We start from the raw sequence: 25,161 nt of genomic DNA on the forward strand, positions 1-25,161 counted from the left end.
ATATATAAATATCTCACCATGTACTAATGTACTACCACGGTGTAAATGTGTGTGGGTATGAGCAGCAGCGGTAAGAGGATGCTGCGCTGGCAGCACCTGTGACCCACGCTGCACTGGAAACTGAGTGCAGACCTGAACAGCACCTGGCCACAATCACAGACTGGGTCTGGGGATGCTCTCCTGTGGGACTAAGCATTAGCGGATGACACCTGCCCCAGTAAAAACACACGGGGGATGCCAGTGTGACGTGGAATTTGGCACCTCGCGGAGAGCTTTAGGGATCAATTAAGTGGAAAAGGAAAATGCGAGAGGGGAATCTGCAATGGACTGGCCTGTGCAGAATGCAGAATCAATGGGCTTTTATTTTTATTAATCTTAAAAAGAAATGCCACAGAAAACGACCAAGGCATAAAAAAATAAATTTCATTTTTTTGAAAACACAATTTGTAGACCAAAAAATCCTCAGCACTAATATGGTGCAAATCTTTGAGAGCAGACAGGACACAACCACACAGTGGTGTATGATTTATCACAAGATAAAAAGCCAGATTATAAACACATTTTTTACCCACTGACACTCCTGCTGGAATGAAACAACTGAAAATAATTGAAAACTGTGAGTTTAATCATATTTTCTGCACATTAATAACTCACTCTCTAAGTCATACTCCATCTACATAAAAACACAACAAAATTAGAGGATATTCACCTTTTGTATCCTAATGTTCCCAGTGCTTTCCTGTAGCATCAGTTTATTGCTTATTTACATGAACCATCACATCAGCACTGAAACTATTAGATAAATAACAGTCAAAAACAAATCAGCTCATTAAAGCAGCATCATCAGCGAAGGAATCCTGCTGTACTGTACTGTACTGAACTGCCTCGGGAAGCAAAAAGCACTTTATGTTTATGCATAATTTGCTGTTTAACCGTTTTGTTATTGCCCTAAAATAAGTATATGGAGACAGAAAACACCAACATGCAGCGCTTCTTGTTGTTAATATCAAAACAAGAAGAATTTCTTGAAACAACTCTGTTATTGCTGTGGTAATAAACTAAAATATGGGGTGTTTAAATCTACAAATACAGACAGTGCATGTAAGGTTCAATGTAAATCAGTTGGGGTGACAAACTTTAATGAGGCAGCTTCTAAATTAAGCAATACCAGTCAGGTAGTGTTTTTAAGGTCACACGTGTACGTCTACAGCCACATTAGCACTATGTAGGTGGCTGTATGCGTGTGGTGATGACGGCTCTAAGCTGATTAGCTTTTATGCAAGACTAAAGCTGTATGAAAGCTAGATATGAAGCAGGCCAGAGAAACGTGAGTATTAAACAACAACTCAGCAGTTGTAATATCACGCCCTCAGGCACATGGCTGGAAAGAATGAATGCAAAAACCTTCCCAGCTAAGCAGTAGGCGCTCCACTGAAAGCTTGCTTGGTTTTACAATGATGAAGGACAAAGTTATTTTCCGGAAGTGATGAAAGAAATAGAAGGAAGGATTGATCAGCTCTTAGTTCTGAACATGTTGCGTGTGGATTTCCTACATGTTTGATTCTGGAAAGTGACAAATCATAAAGAAACAGTCATAACAAATCCACATTTAGAGCGTTTTTCAAGCTATGAATAAAATGTTTTTAAGCTTTTGGAATGGATTAGGTTCAAGAATTATATGCAGTTTAAATGTTCTATACAGTTCAATAACAACTGTAACTAATGATAGTTGAAATATTCTTCAGTCCTATATAGCAACTTCAATTTATTTTATTTAAAATCTATTTGTTTTCTATCCTGAGTGAAAAACAGAGAAACCTGATGGCATAAGCCAAAAGTAGCGGGTTACCCTCACAATATAAAGTGAGTTAAATGAGCAAAGTGCAGCTCTGTCAGGTGTAGCTCATTGCCTGAGGTAATTGCCCAGATTGCCTGAAATGAGCCTTCCCCACTGACTTCTCCATTTCAAGCTGACACCACCAGAAGAAACTCTCAGCGGGTAATCAGATGTAACCATTTCTTGTCAGTATTATGAACACTTGGCCATCCCTGTGGCTAAATAATTAGAACAAGTAAATCGAGGCCAAACACCTACTAGGACCTGCAGAAGACCTCGAGTGAAGCACTGATAAGACTACTTTTGCAGTTTTCTTTCCTCAGTCTTTATAAATATAACACAAGCAATAACTTTACTCCATTAAAGACAGCTTAAATCTTGTGCTGTTAGGCACATACCTGGGGCTTTGGATAGTGGTAAATGCCTGTATGGAAGAGGACTGAGCGCCTAAACAAAGATTTTTATTTGAACTAAGATTTGATTTAAGTTGAGAATATTAAGAATTGACTGTGTGGCTGTAATTCACCAGAGCAATGAATGTTACTCATGACCTCTGACAGGACAAATGTCTGTACTGGGCACTAACATTAATAATTAGTAGATATCCACCAATAAACTGGCTAGAGATCAGAATTGGCTAAATATCTCTTGATTTGTTCTTAGTTCTGTGTTCAGGAAAATCTGACATTTCTTTCCTATATTTTTGATGTAAGGCATCAAAAAGAAAAAAAAATACATAATTTCCAGAGATTTAAACAAAAATTGGACAAAGGAAGCATAAATGGGAATTATCTTGTAATTCCTTAATTTTCTGTTGGATCTGAAAATACTTTATCTATCAAAGAAGCTGCAGCACAACTTTGCCATTTTATGTGATACAGTCCTTAGAAATAGAAGACAGATCAGACCTTAAAGAAAAACAACAATCGGCATCGGCCAGAAAAAGCCCGATTGGTGCATTTCTTATAATTAGGCGTTCTGAGTATGTGTGACGACTCACTAGAAATTTGCAGGACATGTGTTGCAAATCCACTTGCAGAATAGCTCTGAAGCATCAAGAGTGGCTTGTTTATTGTTGTTACAACCAGTTAAGCAGCAGAGTTTCACATGGAGGTGACTAAGAATGTTTCTGATGTTCTGTGTACATGAACATTGTGCCTGCCACCTGCCGGGTAGTCTGCAGCGTATACAGAGCAAACCAGTAAGAGGATTGTAGCACAGGTAGATGGAGGAAAGATACATGTGAAGCCAGGACCGGTTGATCCATAATGTCCTCCAACCCGCAGCCCTGCTGAGAGACCAGCATCATCACTGGATACTCAGCCCTCAATTAAAAAACCCTTTTTCCCCGCAATCTCCCCTTATTAAGCTTTTCAGGGGAATAATGCAAACTAAGCATAACATGTATGATTTTATACTGAAATGAAACATGAATCTAATTCGTAAAACAGAAATTCCCTGTTTGTCTGAACTAACTGTATGCAATGCTGTATACAGCTGATAATGTAAGGACTAGATACGCAATTACATTCCCATGCATATTTAGATTTATAGCTTAGAAAAGATATACTTAAATGCGAAAATAAGGATTTTATTATGTTTAGTTATTTTTTTTGTTGATCTTATCTGTGTTTAAACTCCAGAGATCTTTATAAACTAACTGCCCATGCCTGCCTGTGACTTCCATAATGTGAGCAAGAAGAAAGGCAATGCTAAAACGTGTTTGAATTACATGCGAAATTAAGTCTGTTTTTGCATTTTTTCCAGAGGAATTTTCTATTTTGGGCCTCTTTTTTATAAAAACAAAGGCCACTTCTGATTTACCGGGTTGATAAACACCACGTCTTTTAGGTTTGTATCGGGGACTTCCCATCAGGAAGGATACACTGAATAGAGGCAGGAAGTAGGAAGTATCCCTAGGAGGTTTGCATCACCAAGCACACTTTTGCCGGTAAATGGTCAATTTTCAAAGTTTCTGGGGTGTTTTCTGCATAACTGATCCTGGGTGGGTGGTAGAGCAGTTACTTAGCAATCAATCTGGATGTGGTGAGCAGTGCAGGCTTACAAACATCTGAATCAACAGCTTGCTGCAGTAGAGTGTGCAACACAAACAGACATGGAGATGCCTTCGGATTTGAAACAATTTATTTAAAAGTTCCAAAAGCCGTTCGGGCTGACTTAATGGAAATATCACTTCCTCTGTGGTAACAAAAACCGTTGCTTAAAACACATCCGACCAGCCGGTGCAACAGCATTTTAATACACCATGTCTGTGCTACCATGAGCACTGCTGAGAAATAACATTTCAGGGTAAATTTAATAAAAACACAGAAAAAATACATGATTAATGCAAGTCTCAGATCCTACTGTGGCAAACTATTTAATAAGACAGCAGAATCCTGAGCCTGAGATACGGAAAGGCAATACAAAGTTTACAATCATGCTGTCGAGACCTGACATATCACAGCAACAGATCGCATCACTAACCTGCTGCCACCAAGAAGATTAGAGGCACAGCTGAAGCAGTCATGTGATCACTTACAAGAGATAACATTTCAGTTCAATTCAGCAGCGGCCATTTGTGAACTAATCACTGTGGTTGGAAACTAGTCTTTAGGGCCATCATATAATGAGACGTAGTTAGCCATAAAAGTGTCAAGTGGTTACACATCCCAGTGATGCTGGATGCCCCATAACATTCAGCGTTTAATTGCCGTAATGCCTGAGCATATTGTCCCTCAGTAATAAAATGTAAGGAGGGGAGAAGCCAGCTAATGTTTTTGACCAGGACTAAAAACGAAAACAGTAGTTTTAAAGAAAGACCATCCAACAGCATCAAAATAAAATGATTTGGTAGCATTGGAAGAAAACAACAAACTTTAAAAACCTTAACTGAAAATGACGTGTTAGTTAAAAATCTTTAATCCTGATGCAAAAAAACCAATATTTTAAGCAATCGTTGACCCTACACATGGCAGATTTGATGTCTCGGACAGAGTTTCATATGATGGAAAGCTATGCTCATGGTGTGACTCACACCCTGGGGGAGGGTCATCACAGAAGGAGGGAGAGGAAGATGCAGAAAAGGGAGGGTGGGTTTAAGAGGGTGGGGGGTGGGGGGGGGAACATCTTGTATCCAAGTGAGCCTTTCAGCATTTCTACCAGATGCATTGTGTGCCTTACATGTGTGTCAGGCTTTTTTTTTCCGGAGTCTAACACCAAAGGGCATGTAAGGGCCGAATCAAAAGGAGTTGCTTACTTACCAATTATGTTTGAGTTCATAAAAGGTGTTGGGGACAGTTCTGCATGGGACACTAATCGGCTGTCACTCATATGATCGCCGTAATGAGGGCTGTCTGCAAAACCCTGGGAGGAGAGATCAGAATATTATTCACACAGTATTGAGCAACTTCAGTTGGTAATAAAAGGAGAATACATATGGTCATTTATGTCAATAAACAACCTGGATAATGCTCCACAAAAATACAAACATAAAGATTTGCTGGTTTCAACTCGTCTTAATGACATTTGTCCATTTGACACTCCATTATTTTTAATGGCGATACAATTTGATGGATTTGTTTGCAGAAAACAACACTTTTGTTTTATGTATTTGATTTAAGATCCTTCAATTCTAACAAAAGACGAAAGAATCAACACTAAATAATTTATTTTAGGTTTTTACCTTTGTATGACTGGCATATTTACTAGTATTAGACCCACATGTTAAATGATGTCAAGTGATGTTGATGATAAGAACTGGAGTTCATTGTGCGCTTAAGGTAATCTTATTTTAATTAAATACATTTAATGTTGTTATAGCATTATATTTGATAGTTGCATTTAATATTTTCTGATAGCATACTATTGTACTTTACAACTATCACAAACATATTTGTAATTTCATTACAGCATATTTAATAAAAACATTATTTTGCTGCTTTTCTGTTTGTTTTTGCAGGCTTCTGATATTTGATTTTGAAAAGGGGGCATATATGCAAATTAAACTCATAGGCTTACATCAACCTTTATGTGCACTTCATCCACAATTCATTAAAAACAAAATCATTATAATTACCCAAACCCGTATCTGGAGCCCAGTATATTTGTTCTACATAGTTAAAAAGGCAGTGTTGTTTATTGGAAGGGGAAAACACGGACAATGCAATTCAACATTGTTTCCTGACACCTGCAGCTTATAAAAATTGCCTTTTTCTCCTGCAGTTTCACACACAGCCTTTTCATGGCAGTTATCAGCATCTGGGGCTTAGGTCTAAATATCAGTCACAGTGTGGTCTTGGAAAACTTGGGGTCCCACGTAATAAAAGATGCTTCGTTACAGTGTTAATCCCAAACCCTGTGAAAATCCTCCTGTGCTCCAGTCAAACACATCTTCCAAAACTACATTAACTTTCACCAGACGGACCAAGCAGAGTTAAGGCTTGCATTTCTTTAGAGCTTTTTTTTCACCAACTCCTAGGCTTTGCATTCAACATAGAGTAAAAAAAAAAGAAGTAAATCTTATTATCTATCATTTTTTGTGAGTGGATGGTGATGGAGTAATTTCAAAGGCGGTGTAGTGTTGTGCTGCGTCGAGGGATTCCCTATTGTGCTCCTGCCAGCCTGCACACACTGTTAATCACACCATGAACCGACTCAATAGCAACAACAGCCCAGTGAGAAGCTCAAGTAAACTAATACACACACGTGCACAAAGACTTACGCACACACAGCTGAATGAAGGAAGTAGAAAACAGTTTGTCTTTCCTTTTGCAAAGCAACACACGATGAACACTTCTTTCATTTTCCTTTTCATTTCATTTTCAGATTTTATTTTCAGGTGGATGGATTTGAAGGTGGGGTTGCAACAGTGTGTTGGTACATGGAAATAAGCCCAGTTGGTCGAGGAAGTTCTTAAAATCACACATCAGATACTGCGGTCCAGTACTGAACAATGCATTCAGCTGACTCTCCAGTGAGTCTCTCACTCAGATAAAAGTAATCCACCATCTTAGACTGCAGCGGGAGTCCACGGTCCTAGTCCGGGTCCCTCTGAGTTTGGCACTTCGGTGTATGCACTTTCACTTGAAAGGTTTTCTGTCGCATTTCAGGACGATGTGATGGCGAAAGTGTGATTCATGACACTGAGGAGCAGAGGATTGGTAGGATAGAATCACCAGAGAGGTAGACTGCAAATCTTCAGAAAGGAAACACAAGGCAGGACAGCCCGTAGTTGGCTGGTCAGCTCTAAGAAACAAATCATAAAACTATGATTCTTTTTTGCACAAATGTTACAGCACACCCAGGGATTCCTCTGAGGTGCGAATCACCAGGAGTCAAAGCCAACAAAGGAAGTGTTGCATGTCCTGGTTGAAAGTATCCTTTAAACTTCATTGAGGAAATGTTTAAGTCCCATTGAGGAAAAACTGATGGAGGAACATTTGAGCGTTCAAAACATCTTTAGGCCAGCACAAATTAATAAAAGATCAGGGAGACGATGGACATTACAGAGTTTTGCAAGGAAGGCTAAAACCATATGCAGGCTGAGTAAAACTAAAATGAAATATTTTGAAACATGACAAACATGAGGAGCTATATTAAATATTTCAACCCAGAGGCAGAAGAAAATTAGCTCAAGGAAAGGTAAAGCTAATTACAAAATTCATTGCAAAGATTTAAAACCATTGACAACCATTAAGAACCAAGACTTTCGGGCTATGGAGCACTCTTTGTGTCTAACATCCCTTCTCAAAGATATGTCATGGACACTCTAAAAAACAACACCAAAACAAAGTCCTGGGATCACTATAGGCTGATATGGTAGCTTGAATGTGTGATGCATGGACAGCCATTGCCATGGAAGTCTATGTCACCATAACTGAACAAAATCATTGGTTACCCCATACACACACACACACACACACACACACACACACACATACAACCCTGCAAGGATAAGCAGTGTATACAGTCAAATTCAACAAAGTAGAATATGCGTCCCAATGAGGATCATTTGTTGGACTTTTCTGTAATAATGATATTTTTTTATTATTTTAATAACAGAAATAAAGGCTTGAAAACAGTAGGTGTGTAAATAATCTATATAATGTGTCTGACTTAGTGAACTTGATATTTATTCTCCATTTTTTAAACTTAATAGTCTAGGATATTTTTATAATGGGTGGCTATGTGTGCATGTCAGAAGAAGCACTGAACATGTTATTGTACTTTGACATGAAATTCTTTATTTTTTTCTTAAGAATAAATTTATAAATTTATAAATTCTGTTACATATACTAACAAAAAACAATCTATGTAAATAATGTAAGGTAAAATTCTCCTGGTATTTCATATAAAAACAAATATTCATAGAGTTTAACAGTGTTCTGCCTGAAACGGAAAGGTGCCGTTGTTTTCTTTTATATTACCAGCCTTACTACTCTGTGTTTGCTGCTTTGAGTCAGTTAGATCATCAATCACAGGTCCCTCATCATTTCCAAACACTGGTGGCCTACATCTATCCAAGACACTAACACATTCTGTCATCGCAGCCACGGGGCTACGTTTGCACCACTGGCTAAATAACTGTCAGATAACTATGGCAGCAAGCAGGCCAGAGCTCACGCCTTGCTCCCCGATCACTCACCGCAGTGTTTAAACAGTCATTTCTTTACACTCGGGGCAGCATCCCAGGTGAATGTGTGGCTGCATGTGGCTCCTTGGGAAGTCATGATATGGTCGTGATGGATGCGCGTGGGGTCGGGTATCAATTGGGGCAGGGCACTTGGGAAAGGGGGGCTGTCGTGCGGTGGCAGCGGGCACGGCCCTGCCTGTCAGAGCGCCAGTCTACAGCCGCAGCTACCCAGGAAATAGCGGCTGGCTGTAAGCCAAGGTCAGCGCGGCAGGTCTCTGGACTGTTCACAGTCGACTGATCACACATTCATAGCGCACCAGCAAACAAGCTCAGGGACAAGACTGAATTCCCTTTGTAGCAGACTCAAGGATGAGGAACGCAGAATTTCTTCCACAAGCCTTGGACACATTGAGTGAACAAACCATAAATTTATATTTTTTTTAAAGAATATGGTTACTTTTTATTAAGTTTTCCATTCTCTTCTTTGTAGTAAACTGAAAGGAGTAATAGGTAGACTTCCACCTTTTGAAGCAAATCTCTGGTGAAAAAAGTTATAATGACCTCTCCTTACAAAATGTGAGGAAGGTCTTGAATACATAAAATATTTCATAAAAATCGTTGGCACTTAATCTCCGCAAATATTCCTAAATGTGCAAATAATGCACTGATTCAAACTAGCTCATTAGGTGAAATGCTGTGCCTTCATATTACCTGAAAAAATAAATGCTGCATTTAACTACATTCCTTGAACACAAACTATGAAATGTTGTAAGTAGAGAGGTTTTGAAACATTAATAAATAAAATGAAATTATTCACTCAAACTAGAATGATTCTAACCTTTCATTCAATCATTTGATTTTAAATTATTTAGGTTGTATTATGTCCAGGTGAGTGCTCAGGTTAAACTGCAAGGGTAATTCAAGCAAGTGCAAGGAACATTTAGTTAAATTCATAAACTTAATTGTCCTTTTGCTTATTTCACTTATCGAATTAATAATTTCATTTTTTAATGACAATGAGTTATATCATTGTGACCACTCAAAACATCAGCTATGCTTACAGATTTATGTGAAGGGAAAAAAGACTCAGTCATTCACTCTTTATGTCACACCTAATGCTTCAGATCATGAAATGAATGTCGATATCAGACAAAGAGCAATCCAAGTAGCAGTTTTCATCAATGAAGAAAAAAAGCTGTTCAAACCAACCTGGCCCTGTGTGAAAATATAACTGTCCCCCTAGTTTAGCCATGAATTGATTGCAGATAACCAATTTCTGAGTTCAATTTTACTAACCCAGACCCGGCCGGATTACTGCCAGACGTATAAAATCAAGAAATCACTTAAATAGAACCTCTTTGACAACATTAAGCAGGTACTGTGGCTCTCAGTGATAAACAGTGGGAGCTATTATCCAGTAACTGAGAAAACATGGAACAGTGGGGATCAAAATGGATGGATGGATGGATGGACGGAGAACAGCACAGTAAAAAATAGTTTTATGTGGAAATTTGTGTTAAAATGAGAAGCCTGTGCAGCTGTTTTAAAGTGTGCATGCAGGCCTTATACCAAGCAAACAGCTGTCTGCTGGCTGATGCGCTGCCTTGTAATGTCAGAATCACTCATTTATATGCACCTGGAGCAAAGATATCTCAAGCGTCTCTGTCTTATAATTCAAATCATGCTGCCTATGTTACCATAGCCTGTAGATGTTCATTCGGGAAGGGCACAGAGAAATAAACAAGGTAACGCAGCCCGAGTGGCTCTGACATTTAGCTGAATCCTAATAGAAAGTGACAGGAGATTGACATTAAATGGAATTCATACAGGGCATCGAGAACAGCCAAAGTGTGAGGGACAAACAAACAGGGAGAGCTGTTCACACTTGCTCATACAAACAGTGAGAACTTCATATTTAAACATACGACAGACGTGCAGCTCCAACAATCATGTGATTAACAATAACACAAATATCTCACATTTAAATTAGACCACATCATTTCCTCACAGGAATAACAGGACATATGCTGAGCAATTTAAAGGTTTAACTTGATAAAAGTAGTACATGTTTAACACGTGGTTAACTAGAAAAGAAATTTATTAAATTATAATTTCTTAATATATTTTGCAAATAAAAAATAATCAGTATAAATATTTGAAGCACTGAATCACATCCTCAGTAATCAGAAGACAAAAGGCCTGTTTTGACTGCAAGCCCTAGAAACTTTTTCCATAACATGTTTATATTAGTTTTCTGTGTGTGTTTTGACCGTAGGGTCAGAAACTGCCCTTCAAATAGGCTATGACAGCAGACGCCAAGCAGGTCACTCCTCCTACTGCAGCAGAAAAACAAACAGCCGGGATTTCCAGCGATACAAGAATAACCAATGATTTGGTCATACCATATATGACTTATGTAAAGTAACTGTTAAGTCCAAATAAACGTGCATTAGAGAGATCACGCTAACACAAACTTCCTGTTTTCTCTATTGTAAAGCATGAGGAAAAGACAACCTGTTGTTATGGAGCCATAAGTTTTTTTTTTGAGTAAAAACACTTAGCAGTATTTCATTTACTTTAAACTTAGAGGTAGCTTGTAGTGTTTACATGTTTTTAATAATTAAAGCCTGAAATGTGTTGGGTTATGACCCAAACAGTTACTTTAGAAGAACTGATTTACTTTTTCTCCACTGATGGCTGTAAGTTAACAGAAAATATGAGCTGCAGGTGAGTTTAAACAAATATGACTGAAAAACAAAGCTAAGAAAGGTCCAACCTGTTTAAAATAATAAGCCCCAAAACGCAAAAGTACCACAATGAAAAGTACCTTTTCTGGGGTAAATATTCTACCCTGGTAAATTTGTTTTATTCTGGTGAAAACAGTGGAAACAGAGGGGGTAAAGAACAGCCCCAGAACACTATCCTGGTTCCCTGTCCATGCAGTGAAAACCCACCCTAACATTATTCACTGTCCAAAGGAACAAAGTGCAAGATAATTGCTGTTCGAAGTCAATTATTTTCTTTCAGTAATTTATAAACAGTTTTTCACAGCCAAATACACAACAGTCAAACTAAAAGCTTCTAATTTAAAGCTTTAATGGGTAATTAAATAATCAGTTCTGAGTTCACATACAAGTAAATGCCAAGCCTGTTCAAACTGATTAACTACTTTAACTTTATTAAGCAAATAATGATTTGCTTATTCCTCAGTTTTGTAGGATTACGTGGCATATATGATGAAAATAGATATTCCCTAAGTAATATCTGCTCTCCCGCTCAGTATGGTCGCCAGCTACATGAGATATAGTTTTACACAACCTGTGAGGCAGAACTAGTAGCAGCTAAAAATGAATCGGAAACCGTTTATATTTAAATTGGGTTTTTAGGTATTATGTAAAAGCCAATAATCCCTAACCAAAGACTAAAATGTAAAGATTTATCTTTGTGCTATAAAAGCAAAAGATATCAACTTTTTTTTTAATGAAAAGAATTGCAACATTTTAAAACTAACAAAAATGTCATAATAACATAATACTCAATTCCAAAAACCATGAGAACATTTTCTCTGTAACCTGTTATGGTCAGAGAGAAATGTGTCTGTAACAGGTCCAAATAACACAGCAGGCGCTGGGAGAAGGTGAGAGTAAGACATTGTGAATTCCTCACTTTGATGTAATCAGTGTTAAATGATGTGCTGTGGAGCAGAAAGGCCACTCAGAGGCATTAGATTGTGGGTCATCTTACCTGGGAGGACTCATAGGAAGGACTGGACTCGCCACCTGGGGCCCAAGACGCTTGGTTGGTCCGCTCATCCATACCTGTCAGAACAGGAGATTCACGATTCAGTCGGCAAGTCCCCAAAACTCACAAAGTTCAATGTACAAGTATCAGCTTAACAGCTTAACTGAATATAAGAATAAAAAACACAACACGTGTCATCATAGGCTGTTTATAACTGCATACTGTACTTTTAAAGACAGGCCACATATTGTAACCTCCTCCTTCTGTGTTGTATTTCTAATATTGTACACAAGATAAGGATACTAAAACATATTAACAATTATAATGAGAAGAAAAAAAAAAATTTTTAGGTCATCTCAGTGAAGATGTAGGCTGTTCTCAGTTAATTTGTGAGACAAACAACTAGGGGCTTGTTTTGTTTTAAAAAAATCACAACTAAAGTACCCCACACTATTCTGTTCCTCCCACTACCTCTTCTGTTTCATAACCTTATAATTTAAACATTCTTTTTTTGGTTTTGAGTAGTTGGCCGGACAACACATACGAGTATTTAATTATATTTCACATAAAAAAAATAAACAAACCTGGAGGAAGTTCCCTGTGAAATTAACAACTGAAAATACGTATAATAAGCATTTGATTTCATTTCTCATGGGAAGCTTTCAAAGAAGCGCTGAGCTTCCAGTTCAGCAAATAACTAGTGGAGAAAAGTCAAACACTGGATTAAAAACCTTCACCAAGGCTAAATGACAAGGTTATGTTATTTAAATCTCATTTACTACAGAAAATGTATCCCCTGCACTACATAGGGGACATGTATTCAATGCTCAATGAAAAGCTGGGCCCAGTTTTAGAGATGCGCCAATACCGATTTCACACATGTCAATGTGATTTCGACCAGTTAAAATGTTTTTATCTGAGGACCATTGTGACGACCCCCTACTGGTGTAGTTGGCCAATGAGCTAGGATTTGGGCAGACAGGTGAGTCCTGGAAGGAAGGTGAAGCATAGTGGGGCCATGGTTGCTTAGGGCCTATTGCTGTGCACTTGTTTCAGTATAGCAGTTCTCTATACAATGTGTTTGCTGTGTGGCTGTTTTGTGCGTGGCATGTGGTTAAGATGATCTGATAGCGATTGCTGCTAGTTTCGAAATAGCTGTTACAAAGCAAGATAAAAAGCAGGTTATCAAATGGCAAATTCATTACGTGTTGGCTAAAATGGACATTCTTCCTCTTGCCAAAGTCATAATCACCCAGAGTGGGGTTGGGGCGATTGACATGGAGGTGCGTAAAATGGAGCTACAATTGGAGATGTGTCGTTTGGAGCTTCGAGAAAATGAGCTCCAGCAAGAGTTTGACTTGCGTAAATTGGAAATTGAAGTAGCTGTGAGATTGGAGTCAGTGAGCGTTTCTAGCGTTGAAAGCGGCAGACCCGCGGAGGTGGAGTTTGATGTAAATAAATGTGTGCTATTGATTCCACCGTTTACAGAGAGAGACTTGGATAAATATTTTGTTTTGTTTGAGCGTTTGTGTTGAGTTGGCCTAAGGATGTACGTGGCCTACAAGGCCCAGTGGCCTATGCCTCGCTTTCACTGGGGGACAGTTTGAAAAATGAAAAAGTGAAGGTTGCAGTGGAAAGAAAAAAGCATTTGTGTGTGATAAAACTACATTATTTGATCAGTGGTGCATTACAAACTTTGATCAGCTACAAGACTTGATTTTGTTGGAAGAGTTCAAGAACTGTTTACCGGAGAAGATTGCAACCTACATTAATGAACAAAAGGCTGTGAATGTGCCAGATGCTGCGGTATTTGTGGACGAGTACGTGCTGACTCATTGGGAGTATTCACATGATGTGGGTCCTAGTAAGCCTATTGACCAGTTGAGAGTATGGGTCGGTCATATGGGGTGAGACAGTTTGATGTTAAAGGCCAGGCTTTACGTGACCGTGATCGGGTTTGTCACCATTGTCACACATTAACCCGATTGTCATTTGCTCAAATTCAAGGCCAGGACGTAAAAGAATAACTCAAAAGGTGTTGGTTTAGCTGCGAAATGCTGTGAAACGAGGAGCGAAAGTCGCTAATTCTTTTAAGACACGTGATTCCTATCCGCCTATCAATCCGTGAGGGGTATGTGTCATTGGTGGGCAGTGACGAAAAGGTGCGGGTCAAGATGAGACACAGGGGCTTATGACTTATTCAAGCCAATGTGGTACCGCTGAACTTGTTAAAGCCATACTATGCTTGAGAAGTTGATTTACTCCAATCAGAGTGCGAGGCTACATCCGCGTGTGCGGTAAACAGGCTTACTAAGGTGGCCGAGAGTTTCAGCACCATGGACAGTGGATGTGGGAGAGTTGAGAAACTTGAGAAACACAATTATTTAGACGCAGAAGTCAGGTACAAACTTTATTATTGGCTCGCAGAGCCGAGTATTTCTAGTTGGACGTGTTCGTGCATTCTTATACCATAGTCTGATAACACTCCACGTTTCTGCTCAGATTTTCCAAAGCTTAAATCTGTCACAAAACCAGGATGTTTTCCGTTGCCAACAATGGATGATTGCATCGACCAAGTGGGTCCTGCTGAATTTGTTAGTAAATTTGATCTTCTGAAGGGTTACTGAAAGGTGGCATTGACCAAGCACGCCCTTGAGGTGTCTGCGTTTATAACTCCGACGGGTTTGTACTCTTATACAGTGATGTTATTTGGGATTAGAAATGCACCAGTAACATTTCAACGACTAAAGAACAGAGTGGTTGGTGATATGTCTGACTGTGCGGTTTAGTTGAATAATGTGGTCGTGTATTCTGACACTTGGGAAGAGCATGTAGAGCACATCAGGGAGCTTTTCAGCCGTTTGGCGGGATCGAGGTTGATAGTCAATCTCACAAAGTGTGAGTTTGCAAGGGCGACTGTTACCTATTTGGGTTATGTGGTTGGCCAGGATGAGGTTCACCCTGTTGCAGCTAAGGTTCTGGCGATTGAGGATTTTCCTGTTTCAGTTACAAACAAGGAGCTCATGCGTGTTTTTAGGCTCGTTGGGTATTATAGATGTTTTTGTCAAAATGCCTCCTCTGTCATGGCGCCTTTAACTAGTTTGCTGCATAAAGATGTTAAATTTGAATGATCTCCCCTCTATCAGCAGTTGTTTGAGTGGGTGAAAAGGCTCCTCTGTGCTGCTCGTGTGTTGGCTGCGCCGCGTCTTCAGCACCCTTTCCATCTCTATGTGGAAGCAATCCATGTGGGTGCTGAAGCTGTTCTTATTCAGTCCGATGATCTGAACATTAGCAGGCATTTGTGTGCAACAGTTCTGGAGAGTGGTCGGAGGAGTGGATTAATAGGCACAACCATCTGTTGGCCTAAGTATTTTCTTTGAAAAGGCAATACTGTAATGGTTGGCTGGGTTTTTGCACTTGGTATCATATGTGAGACCTAGGAGGTTGGCGCAGGGTTTCATGGGAAACTTGCTCCTTATGCGCAGAAGTGTAAGGGCCCCCTGCTGGTGTAGTTCGCCTGGTATTTATATGAGTTTTGTCAGGTACCACAGGAGGAGGTATCTGAGGACCATGTGGGGCTAGAGTGTTCCCGGATGGGATAAAAGGGGCTTCCGCCTCAGCTCTCCTGTGGGCTCTTCCAGATCAGCAGTTCCTGGGCTAACGCCGACATTCCCACGCCGCCAATATCATCCTGCTTCCTCGGGTTTGTGAGACCAGCCACGCTGAGGGCTTCCTTTTGCACGATGTGCGCTACAACACTTTATTTCACTACACCCTGCCTTACTGATTCCTTTCGTCACATGCACCGACAGCACACCAAACATTTACACTGACAACATACAGATTGATTATTCTTTATTTTAAATAAATGCCTTGAAAAAGGCTTTTAATTATTTTGGTGTCCCGCCCCCCCTTTTCTTTGTTACAGCTTTTGAGTTGGGTCGTAACAGGGTCAAAAAACATTTTTACTCATTTATGTTGACATATGTCCCAAGCTTTTATCAGATTTTTAATAAGACATTAATGCATGTATTGCTGGTTAATGCAATTACAGGCTGAAAATAGTAGACGTTCTCAGTTTTTATGTATTTGATGAGTATGGAAACAAATCTTTCATTTTTGTTTTATTATGTCACCTGCCGTTAACCAATCAGAGCTTATCAGGGGAAAATTGGACGATTAAAATCTCAGATCCATTGATTGGTGCATCTCTATGTAGTTTATGTAAATGCTTCAACATTGTCAAAAATTGTTAATAGCTGAGACTGTTATGTTATTCTCATCCTGGCTGATGGAAAGAGATGTTTTTATTCGTCAAAAAATACAAAAAGAAATGTCATCATTTATTATCTTCAGAAGTACAAAAGTTTCAAGATGTTCATTTTACCTTAAATGTCTCCGTGGTCATATCAATACATATGCACCAAATGTACCTAGAGGCAACCAACAACTGCATAATTTGATGTAGGCCAGGATAACCGGTGGGAACTGGAACATGATACAACTAACTCTTTAGATGAACAAAAACCTCCATCTCATCTTTCAAAAGTCAAACAGAAAAACACAGAAATCAATAATGCCAACCAAACTGTCAAGCAAGACCATCTGGCATATGTTGAAAAATATAATATCTGGTATTTAAAATCTAATTTATGTGATATAGCCATTAAGACATATTTGATGTCTCGCTTCGTCTTGCTGTTTAAAACAATTTTGGGTTCTAGTAACAACAAAACTGCAGCAACAGGGCATCTACATTTGTCGAGTTATTGATTATCCCTCTTGTAATTCCATCTGTCTCAGTAGAAAGCAATATAATATGTTCAGTTTAAAGTTCAAATAAAGAAAATCAGATTTCGAAAAAACGGGTGTATTTGAAAACAATAATATTGCACAAAACAAACTAAATATTTAATTCCATTGTATATTTTTCCCATCCAGGTTCTACAGACTGTAGTAAGACTCAATGCAACAAGGCTGGCTGTGTTATCAAAGAAGTCCAGTTAACAAACCACTCACATAAAGGCAGCTGATTTTATGTGTAACCAATAATCAATAATCACGGACCATGATGTGCTCACCAGTACGAAGACATTGCAAGAAGCTACAGCTATTTCTACTTTACTGAGCTATGTTTTTATTCATTAAAACAAACAAAACTATGTGCTATTACACAAATGGTTACAGTAATTATACTGAAATGATCAGACTTAATTCAAATTTGTTGCATTGACGTCATGAAGGGTTTTATTATGATTATTTTTATCCTCCTTGATGGAAATACGTTCTTCACAAGAAATTTGTAAAGCTAATTATACACTTAAGCAGAATGTTGGTGACATTTCACTACTCAGAAATCACGCTCCAGTGAACAGAGCTGTAGATTTTGAGTTTCATCCTGCTGCTTGCATGCTGTAGATTCATTTCCTCTTCTGCAGTGGCTCTATGGAAAAACTAGACGGGTCATTTTCTCTCACTTTTGTGAGTTTGGTTGCTGTACTTTTACACTTTTAGCTCTGATACTTGCGTAACTCATTCAAGAACTGCCATAGGTATTTGAACTATATTAACGTGATGCATTCAAGCCACACTGAGAACTTTCACACACAAACTGCAACAGCGTTGGCAGTCTCACCTGATTACAGCCTCTAAAAGGGCTCAAGGGACCCACTCCCTTCACAGTGCATTGACAGCCTGCACTGTGAGATTACTCACTAACCCGTGAGTCTTAAGAGCAAAGCAACAGAAGTACCGGCTCAGATGTAAGAACAAGGACTTTGCTCTTTTGTTTGTGTTCTTTAACAAGTAACTGTTTAGCAATTTTCACAGAGCCTCAATAAGAATAAACTCAGATGTCACCAAAAAAAGAACAGATAAAAACAGATTCAAAAGTAATGTCTTTAGTTTCTATGCAAAATGTTTTTAATTACTTTTATTTCTTAACATTTGTGGTGAAAGCACATAGGTTGCCAATCATAACCAATTGCTCTCTGCTGGACCATTAGGAAACAGCTGCACCCACTCAGATTCAGCAAGAGGTCTTCCAACAGGAAAACAGAGGCGAGTTTTGGCATAAAAGGAAAAAATTCAAAAATATGAATCATAATGCAACAATTTGCAACAAGGCTAAAGCATTACAAAGCATCATCTTAGTAATCAGTAGAATAAAATCCATTAATGTCAACTATTTATTTGACAATTTCAGTATTTAAACTGGGAATTTTCTCATTTGGCATAATTGATTTCAGTCAATACCAAAATTGTTCCTTCCAACTCTACAGAAGAATGATCTATTTTTTCCAGGTTTTCTGCTGTTTCATTATCATTAATGGAAAATCCACAGTCCCACAGAGGAGCTAATATAAATAAATTCTTGAATTTTAAATTAAATTTTTAACTTAACAGGATAACATGACAACCACTGTGAAGTTAATTAAATGTTTTGTTACCTCCTATGTTGAAAACACCTTCTCATAAGATGTAAATTCAACAAAAAATGAAAATAAACATGAAAATTATGTGGAAATGTTAACATTGTCACTGGGGGCAAAGAGTCAACCAGAGCCAAATAAAGACACCAAACTAGTGGTCTAATATTCTCCTGATCTTTTAAACAATCTAGTCTTCACCCTTCACTATCTTTACATCACTGAAAAGGGTTAAGGTAAAAACTATGAATTACTCCAGTCCTTTAAACTGAACCTATCCTGGCTGCATCAAAGTCCAACCATTGAGTGAACACGCCCAACAGACCTGACTGTGGTCGCTCACGAAAATGTGTGTATTTCCAGCAGATGCACATTACAGACACATCCCAGAAGTGGCGTTCCCCTCATCTAAAAATATAAGCCAGGTCTATTTTTGATTGATGAAGCATCAAGCTGCCTCAAACCGACGATCCGAGCAGCAAGCTAGGCCTGGAAATGGTACAGAGAATCTAATCGAGTTTCAAAACAAAACAACACGGGCAGACTCACAACTTTCTGCAGCATACATGCATAACTAAAAACAGGGAGAACCAGAGGTGCTATCACAGCTTTGTTTTATAAGGGCAATGATTAATGAACAACTCCTGATTCTAAAACACACTGTTGTTGTGGTGTCAATAGGTTGGAGTAAAAACAAGTCACAAATGAGACTTTGTAGCTTTATGACACCTAAATCCTGTTCAAATTACACTCACCACATAGTTAGTTAAAACTGCTGTACTACCACCCAGTCTTGGCTTAAATAAATAAGATTTCTCAGTGCGCTAAGTCAAAAACATTTTAACTTTCCCCACTGAATCCACAGCCACGCAACGGTTCAGTCAGTGTCAGCTATCTCAAATAAATCTCACACTGGGAAACTATTAGGTCAACTATCATTCTGCTAAATTTACATTTTGTCTTTAGATATTCTGACATACTTACCTTACACTGAATATAACCTTTTCCCAAAAATTTCAATAACCAATAACCAATTTTGAGCACGGGTTTGTTATTTTCTGAAACTGTGGGTACATCTGATTTACTTATCAAGCCGGATCTATAACACAGACTGTCAGCACTGTTACTTGCAGGTAATCAAATTTTTAAGTAAGCTGATTTGTGAAATCTAATCTGAATTGCCATTCAAACTACCTCCACATGTGATTTTCATCTGAATTGCATTTTGTGGATAATGGAGCATGAGCGCTGCTTCAAGAGGAAGTCATTGGACTTGGTTTGACAACGTACAATTTTACGGATATGTTTATTTGATCAAATCTGTAAAGAGAAATGAGAACATGATCTAGAAATATTTTTGCTGTAAAATCTGGTTTTTTTATTTCAATATATTTACATATTTTATTTCTAGTAATAAACGTTTAATAATTAATCATGATCTTTGCAAAGCGGGATCTTTAATCTGATACACAAAGCTGCACATCAAGAGACACAGCAGTGAGGTTCTTTTTAACTGTGGTCAGGAATGAGCCATTACAACCAACCAATACATCACTATACACCCCTGAAAGAAAATTAGCCATTTCACAATAGGCTCATCGGGTCTCCATCATCAACACAGCTGCAAGGGAAAAGCGATGAATCTCTGTTAGAGCCATTTTTCCAATCCATCTTCTCCAGCATAATTTTCAAGGGTCTTGCCTATCCCACTCTGCTTCAATTATCAGGCTGTGCCCAGCTGAGATGCAATAATCCAAAGCCTCATTCCCTGCAATTTCCACACTCGTGGCTGCACACTCACTTGCCTTAAGTTCACTAGCACTTATGTTGGTGCTTCTTCCCTAACCTTGAAGATCTGAGAGACAGGAGCTCTGACTGAGGTCTGAAGGGGGGGATTTACCCAACACAGGCCCTCAGTACTGGAATATTCAAATGAAAATGTGTGCAGATGCAATCTAATTTTAGCCTCCTGAAATTAGAATCCACTCTAGAGGTAAAGTCGTGTAGCAGCCTGTTTGCTGAAAACTGAAACACTAGACGAGAATGCAAAAATTTCAGCCTGATTCCTGGCTTTGCTGGTACTTAGATTTATCCATAAAACATGATGCTAGGTCCTCCTTTAAATGCAAATCTGCATTCTAGAAAAGATTGTTTTAATATGCACCAAACTTTTTTTACTTAATGGAAAAGTCAGTCAGTCAGTCATTTTCTACTGCTTATTTCATAGTGGGTCGCGGGGAAGCTGGTGCCTATCTCCAGCAGTCTATGGGCGAGAGGCGGGGTAAACCTGGACAGGTCGCCAGTCCTAATGGAAAAGTCATTTTTCTAAATAGATTACAGGTCATAACTCATCACTTTGTACCAAACTCTCAGGGGCTAGTTCAAAAGGTTTCAATGCAACACTGTAAAGAACGCAGTGCTTCCATCATCCGCAGTATGTATTATAAAACAAACCAGCCACAATGAGCCCACTGGAAACCTTTTGTTGCCTATTGTAGTCTTCTGTTGGATCTAAATATATAGCACACAACTTTGGTGCAGTATGCCAAAGAAAGAACTTTCAGACAGTTGCTGTAAAAAGATGCAACCATCCGTGGTGGTATGGGTTGCATATTTGCTGATGAAGAGGCATTTATTTGGAATTTTAAAGGGAGCCTAGCTAGCATGAAGGCTACACGTTTTCCGCAGAGGGCTGTGGACATTTCAACAGGGCAATGCCAAACTTCCTTCTGCCCTACTTACAAAAGCATGACTTCATAGACATACAATGTGTTCGACTGACCTGCTAGCAGTCCACATCAGACTCGTCTTGTAAATGTGTGACACATAATAATGGGAGAAGTCAGCCACAGAAGGCTCTTGCAAAGCAGCAAAAAAAAAGGTCCAAAGTTAAAAGTTTTCTGTAGTTCCCAATGTTTCTGGAAAATGGGTTTGCCTAATATATCTTCTATGTTTGTAGGTCTTTATTGTATGTTACACGTTTTCAGGATGCAGACAATTACATCTATAAAAAGAGATGCACCGATCAGGCTCTTGTTGGCCAATCCAATACCAATTACCAGTTTCCTTTGAGGTCTAATTTGCCAATTTCAGTTGTTTTTTGATAGAACCCTTAAAACTTAACACTTAACGGAGATCAAATGTGCTGCAGCTTCTTTAATAGAGGCAGGAGTTTTGAAATAAACTAAAAAAGGAATAATTACACGATTATTTCGACTTATGCAACAAAACATTAGCCACTAACAATTTTCAGATGTATGTTCACGTCAAAAAAAATTAATTGTCAGTATTTAATCGATCAGTGATCAATAGGGGTGCACCAATTGCAGTTTTCTGGCTGATCACCGATTACCGATTTTAAAAAGCCTGACCTGCCGATTCCAATTTTGCTTAAGTATCGGTCGATCACTCATGTCCCAAAATTAAGGAGATCAGGGCCAATCAATCGGCCAATCGATCAATTGGCCAATCGATCAGTGCACCCCTAGTGATCAGAGTCGATAAACTGGTCAATGTAGAACACCAACAAGGCACTGGAAAACATTAGTCAAAGCTACGAAAAACATTACAATATGTGTTCATGTCTGCGTCATGCTAAATCCCTTAAGCTGCTGTTAAACCTGTTCCCATCTTTTCATGTAAGACCGCAGATTTAGAGCCACAACCAAAGATTTCTCCACCCTTTTCCTACAATCGTCGTCTTTTGTCTGCGACGGCCCAAAATCGCACAGTATATACCGCAATTAGCAGCACTAGGCTAGCTGATGCATTAATTAATCATAGACATGATGTGAGATACAACCGTTTACTGTAGAAATGAGGGAGGCGCTTTTTGAATGAAACAGAAAATATTCGAAGACTGTCAAGAACCTTGTGTTTTAGACATCTTATTATCATCACTGTGTGTTTTCTGATGGACAACCTTGTCAGACGTGACTCTATTTTAGCCAGATAATATTGTAAAAAATTAAAAGTAAAAGCAGCAAATGAGGGTCTATTTTAGAGGCCAAGAACCATAGAGCCCAATCAAAGATGTGACATTAGTTTCAAATCATAAAACAGCTTCTTTGTCATTTGTTTTACTGAAGAGCACCCACAAACATAATCCTTCTCAGTTAAATGATTAGGTATCACAAAAAGTCATCGTCACAGCTCCACAGGTCATGTGTGACAGCTCTGTTCTTGTGTCTTTGTCATTTCTCCTCAATGTGTGTCTTTCGCATCACAGATAACCCACTACAACGACGGGCTTTGTGGATTCACACAAGACCTGCTTTCAGGAAACATAATGCTCGATTGTTGACTTTCTCTAGTGGCACACGAGACAATAGATATGCTTCAGATTAATGTCCTGCAGCGTTTATTTCTAGAGGAAGCGATCCAGAAGAAGGGGGGTCTGAACTCTTGTTACTGCAACTAGACCATTGGCAAACATTTTAGTGGAATTAAGACGCTAATTTAAATATATATATAGATATTTATATATATACTGAAACAAATTTTATCTGAAACACCTCACTGAAACTCCTCTTTACAGTCTCTGCAAGCAGTTCTTGCACGTCACAGCACCTGATCATTGAAGCCTGAACACGCCTGATTTATGCATTATTTATTCATCGGACAGTAATGTAAAACATGATTAACATTCACGGCGGTGCGCTATAATTGCAAACAGATCAATAAAACATGTCTATGGTCTAAACTGTGCTTTGTTCAACATCTTTACTGCAGCACTGCTCCACAATCCCAGGTGGAGGGCTCAGGTTTCAAGCGCCAGATGTGAGAAGCACACACTTAGGAATTACATCCAAGACTGAAGGCTGAGACACTTTTCCTACAGACTCCATTCATAAATAACCCCAGGAATCAACACATCCACAAAACTGATTTTTGTGTGCAGACTTTTAAGCAGGGGTGAACAGAGACCACAAATCAGGAGGTTTGTAGAAAAAGGAAAACAAAAAATGAAGGAATCAATTCCTACCTGATGTACTGAACTGACTGCTTCCAAGTGTGGTGGGCCTATTTTTCCCTCCGCCGACAGGTGGAGAGAACATCTGAAAGCACAAATATAGACATACAACTAAAAACATAGCAAAGACTCGGCCATGTAAAACAGAGATGCAAAGATCTACACTAATTTCCAGTTTTCTTTGAGGACTGAGATGCTTATTCCAATTTTGACCAGTTCAGATTTTTTTATAACGATCATAAGAAATAAAAGTGTACAAAGGGGCTGCAGGCCATTTGAAAGAAGTATTTTTTTAATTTAGCTGAAACCTTAGGCATGCATCGAAGCTTACATCCCTAAGCTTCATCTGATTTTTAGTAAACTAAACAAAGTGAGAGTACATACAGACAGTATGAGGCTGGTTGGTGGTTTATGTATCATAAAAACAGTGATTTTCTTTTTAGTTTTGATTCATTTAGTGAAGAGGAAAAAGAAGAATCAGACTTTTTTTCATTTGACCTGCCAATCAATGGAAGAACAGACCAATCTGATCTCTGGCTTACCAATTGATGCCATTTGAGCTAATCAACTGAAACTCTCCAGATTATAATTATCTGTATCTATAAATAGGCTCATTACATGTATGACTTCTTAATTACCTTATTGTGATTTTTTTTTTTTTTTTTTCAAACACAGAACATTTCCTCACTGGCTGCATTTCTACCTGCATTTCCCCTTCACTTGAATAAAAACAGCAGGTTGAAATGAACATATATAATGAATTTCCATCACCATTTCAACATCTCGTTCTTTAGACGTAAAGAACATAAAGCACAGGTAATTTCGACACACTTTTAATAACATTTGATTGATGCTGTTGAGGTTAAAATGTGCTGATTGGGTGAAGTTATGGATTTTTTGCAGAACCAAACACCACAAAACTAGATAACTGTCGGAACATTTTAGGAATAAGTCATAAAAACGGCCGGACCCATAACTTGGGGGGAGTGGGTTGGTACAGAAGCATTCAGCCTTAATAGTTTCATTTGGAAACACAAAAAATAGTACCGTTTTTCGCTCATGTTCACTTTTTGTTATCAAATAAAACACATTCGCTCAGACTAACAGTGAAATAAAACGATCAGAGGGGTAAAAAAAAAAAAAAAATCAGACAACACGTATAAGGGTTTATATGTCTGTCATGATTTTTGAACCTCTAACTTCGCAGAGATGAATGACACCAACAGGTAAAAGATAACAGGGAATCCTACCGCACTAAAATCCAGCAGGTCACTCAGTTCCTTATCAGTTCCGAGAGCGGCAATCCGCTGCTGGGGATTCATCCTGGCGATCTAGAAAACTGGGGATAAAAAAACAAAAAAACCAAATACAGACACAGTCTATCAGGTCACATCTCCGCTGCTTTATTTAACAGCGGGGACTAGTTCCCCAGGAAATGATCGCCACGGGAGGCATTTCTTCTGGATGCAGAATAAAGACCATCACCGTGGAGTAAACTTGGCTCTGCCGTTGCGTCCTTATTATCATGTCAGAGATGAAGACAATCTAA

At 38.7% G+C, this 25,161-nt stretch overlaps 1 protein-coding gene across 1 annotated transcript in view; it reads right to left on the minus strand.

Moving 5' to 3' along the window:
* tcf12 (transcription factor 12) overlaps nt 1-24,954 on the minus strand; it is a 78,105-nt gene extending 53,151 nt beyond the window's left edge. Inside the window, exons 1-4 of the mRNA XM_047362716.1 lie at nt 24,863-24,954; nt 23,625-23,697; nt 12,216-12,289; nt 5,101-5,203 (exon numbers count right to left, since the gene is read on the minus strand). Coding sequence (XP_047218672.1) covers nt 5,101-5,203; nt 12,216-12,289; nt 23,625-23,697; nt 24,863-24,934 — 322 coding nt within the window. The 5' untranslated portion in view covers nt 24,935-24,954. The remainder of the gene's footprint in view (nt 1-5,100; nt 5,204-12,215; nt 12,290-23,624; nt 23,698-24,862) is intronic.
* Nucleotides 24,955-25,161: the final 207 nt, after the last annotated feature.

Source organism: Girardinichthys multiradiatus, chromosome 4, assembly GCF_021462225.1.
Source record: "Girardinichthys multiradiatus isolate DD_20200921_A chromosome 4, DD_fGirMul_XY1, whole genome shotgun sequence".
NCBI classification, from domain to species: domain Eukaryota; kingdom Metazoa; phylum Chordata; class Actinopteri; order Cyprinodontiformes; family Goodeidae; genus Girardinichthys; species Girardinichthys multiradiatus.